We start from the raw sequence: 640 nt of genomic DNA, 5'->3' as shown, positions 1-640 counted from the left end.
TCAATTTTCATTCTTATAAATACAACAGAGTATTAATAACTCACATACTTCTATACAAAAATGATAATCCAGCTGAAATTGAACTCTTGGCTGTTAGGCAATGCCACCATGTGGTAGCTCAAAAGTTTATTCATCAATATATGAAAGACCAAATTCTGAGTAGACAATGTGGCTTAGAAATATTAGTATATAATACATTAAACCTGAGCACTTTTTATTTTGAATTTGGGGGTAAATATATGTACTAGTATCTAGTGAAATTAACTGTTAGGAGGTGACGGGCAAGAATTCCTGAGAAGTTGGTGAGACTGTTCTTTAAATATATATTTTTTTATTTTTATTTTTTAGGGGTTGCAGATGGTGTAGGAGGATGGAGAGACTATGGAGTTGATCCGTCTCAGTTCTCAGGGACTTTAATGCGAACGTGTGAACGTTTAGTAAAAGAAGGACGGTTCGTACCAAGTAATCCCATTGGAATTCTCACCACAAGCTACTGTGAGTTGCTGCAAAATAAAGTACCTTTGCTTGGTAAGTAGATATCCTATGCATTTTCATCTTTAAAGAAGCCCACTAAGGCCGGGTGTAGTGGCTCACATCTGCAGTCCCAGCTACTCAGAAAACTGAGGCGGGAGGATCCCTT

The 640-nt window shown here is 37.2% G+C and overlaps 1 protein-coding gene across 1 annotated transcript in view; it reads left to right on the top strand.

Moving 5' to 3' along the window:
• The window catches only part of PPTC7 (PTC7 protein phosphatase homolog (S. cerevisiae)), a 45,428-nt gene that overhangs the window by 25,449 nt on the left and 19,339 nt on the right, over window positions 1–640 (top strand). Inside the window, exon 2 of the mRNA XM_012663492.1 lies at window positions 349–528. Within this exon, the coding sequence (XP_012518946.1) occupies window positions 349–528 (180 nt within the window). The remainder of the gene's footprint in view (window positions 1–348; window positions 529–640) is intronic.

Source organism: Propithecus coquereli, unplaced genomic scaffold, assembly GCF_000956105.1.
Source record: "Propithecus coquereli isolate 6110/MARCELLA unplaced genomic scaffold, Pcoq_1.0 Scaffold81, whole genome shotgun sequence".
NCBI classification, from domain to species: domain Eukaryota; kingdom Metazoa; phylum Chordata; class Mammalia; order Primates; family Indriidae; genus Propithecus; species Propithecus coquereli.
This window is presented reverse-complemented; position numbering and strand designations above follow the sequence as displayed.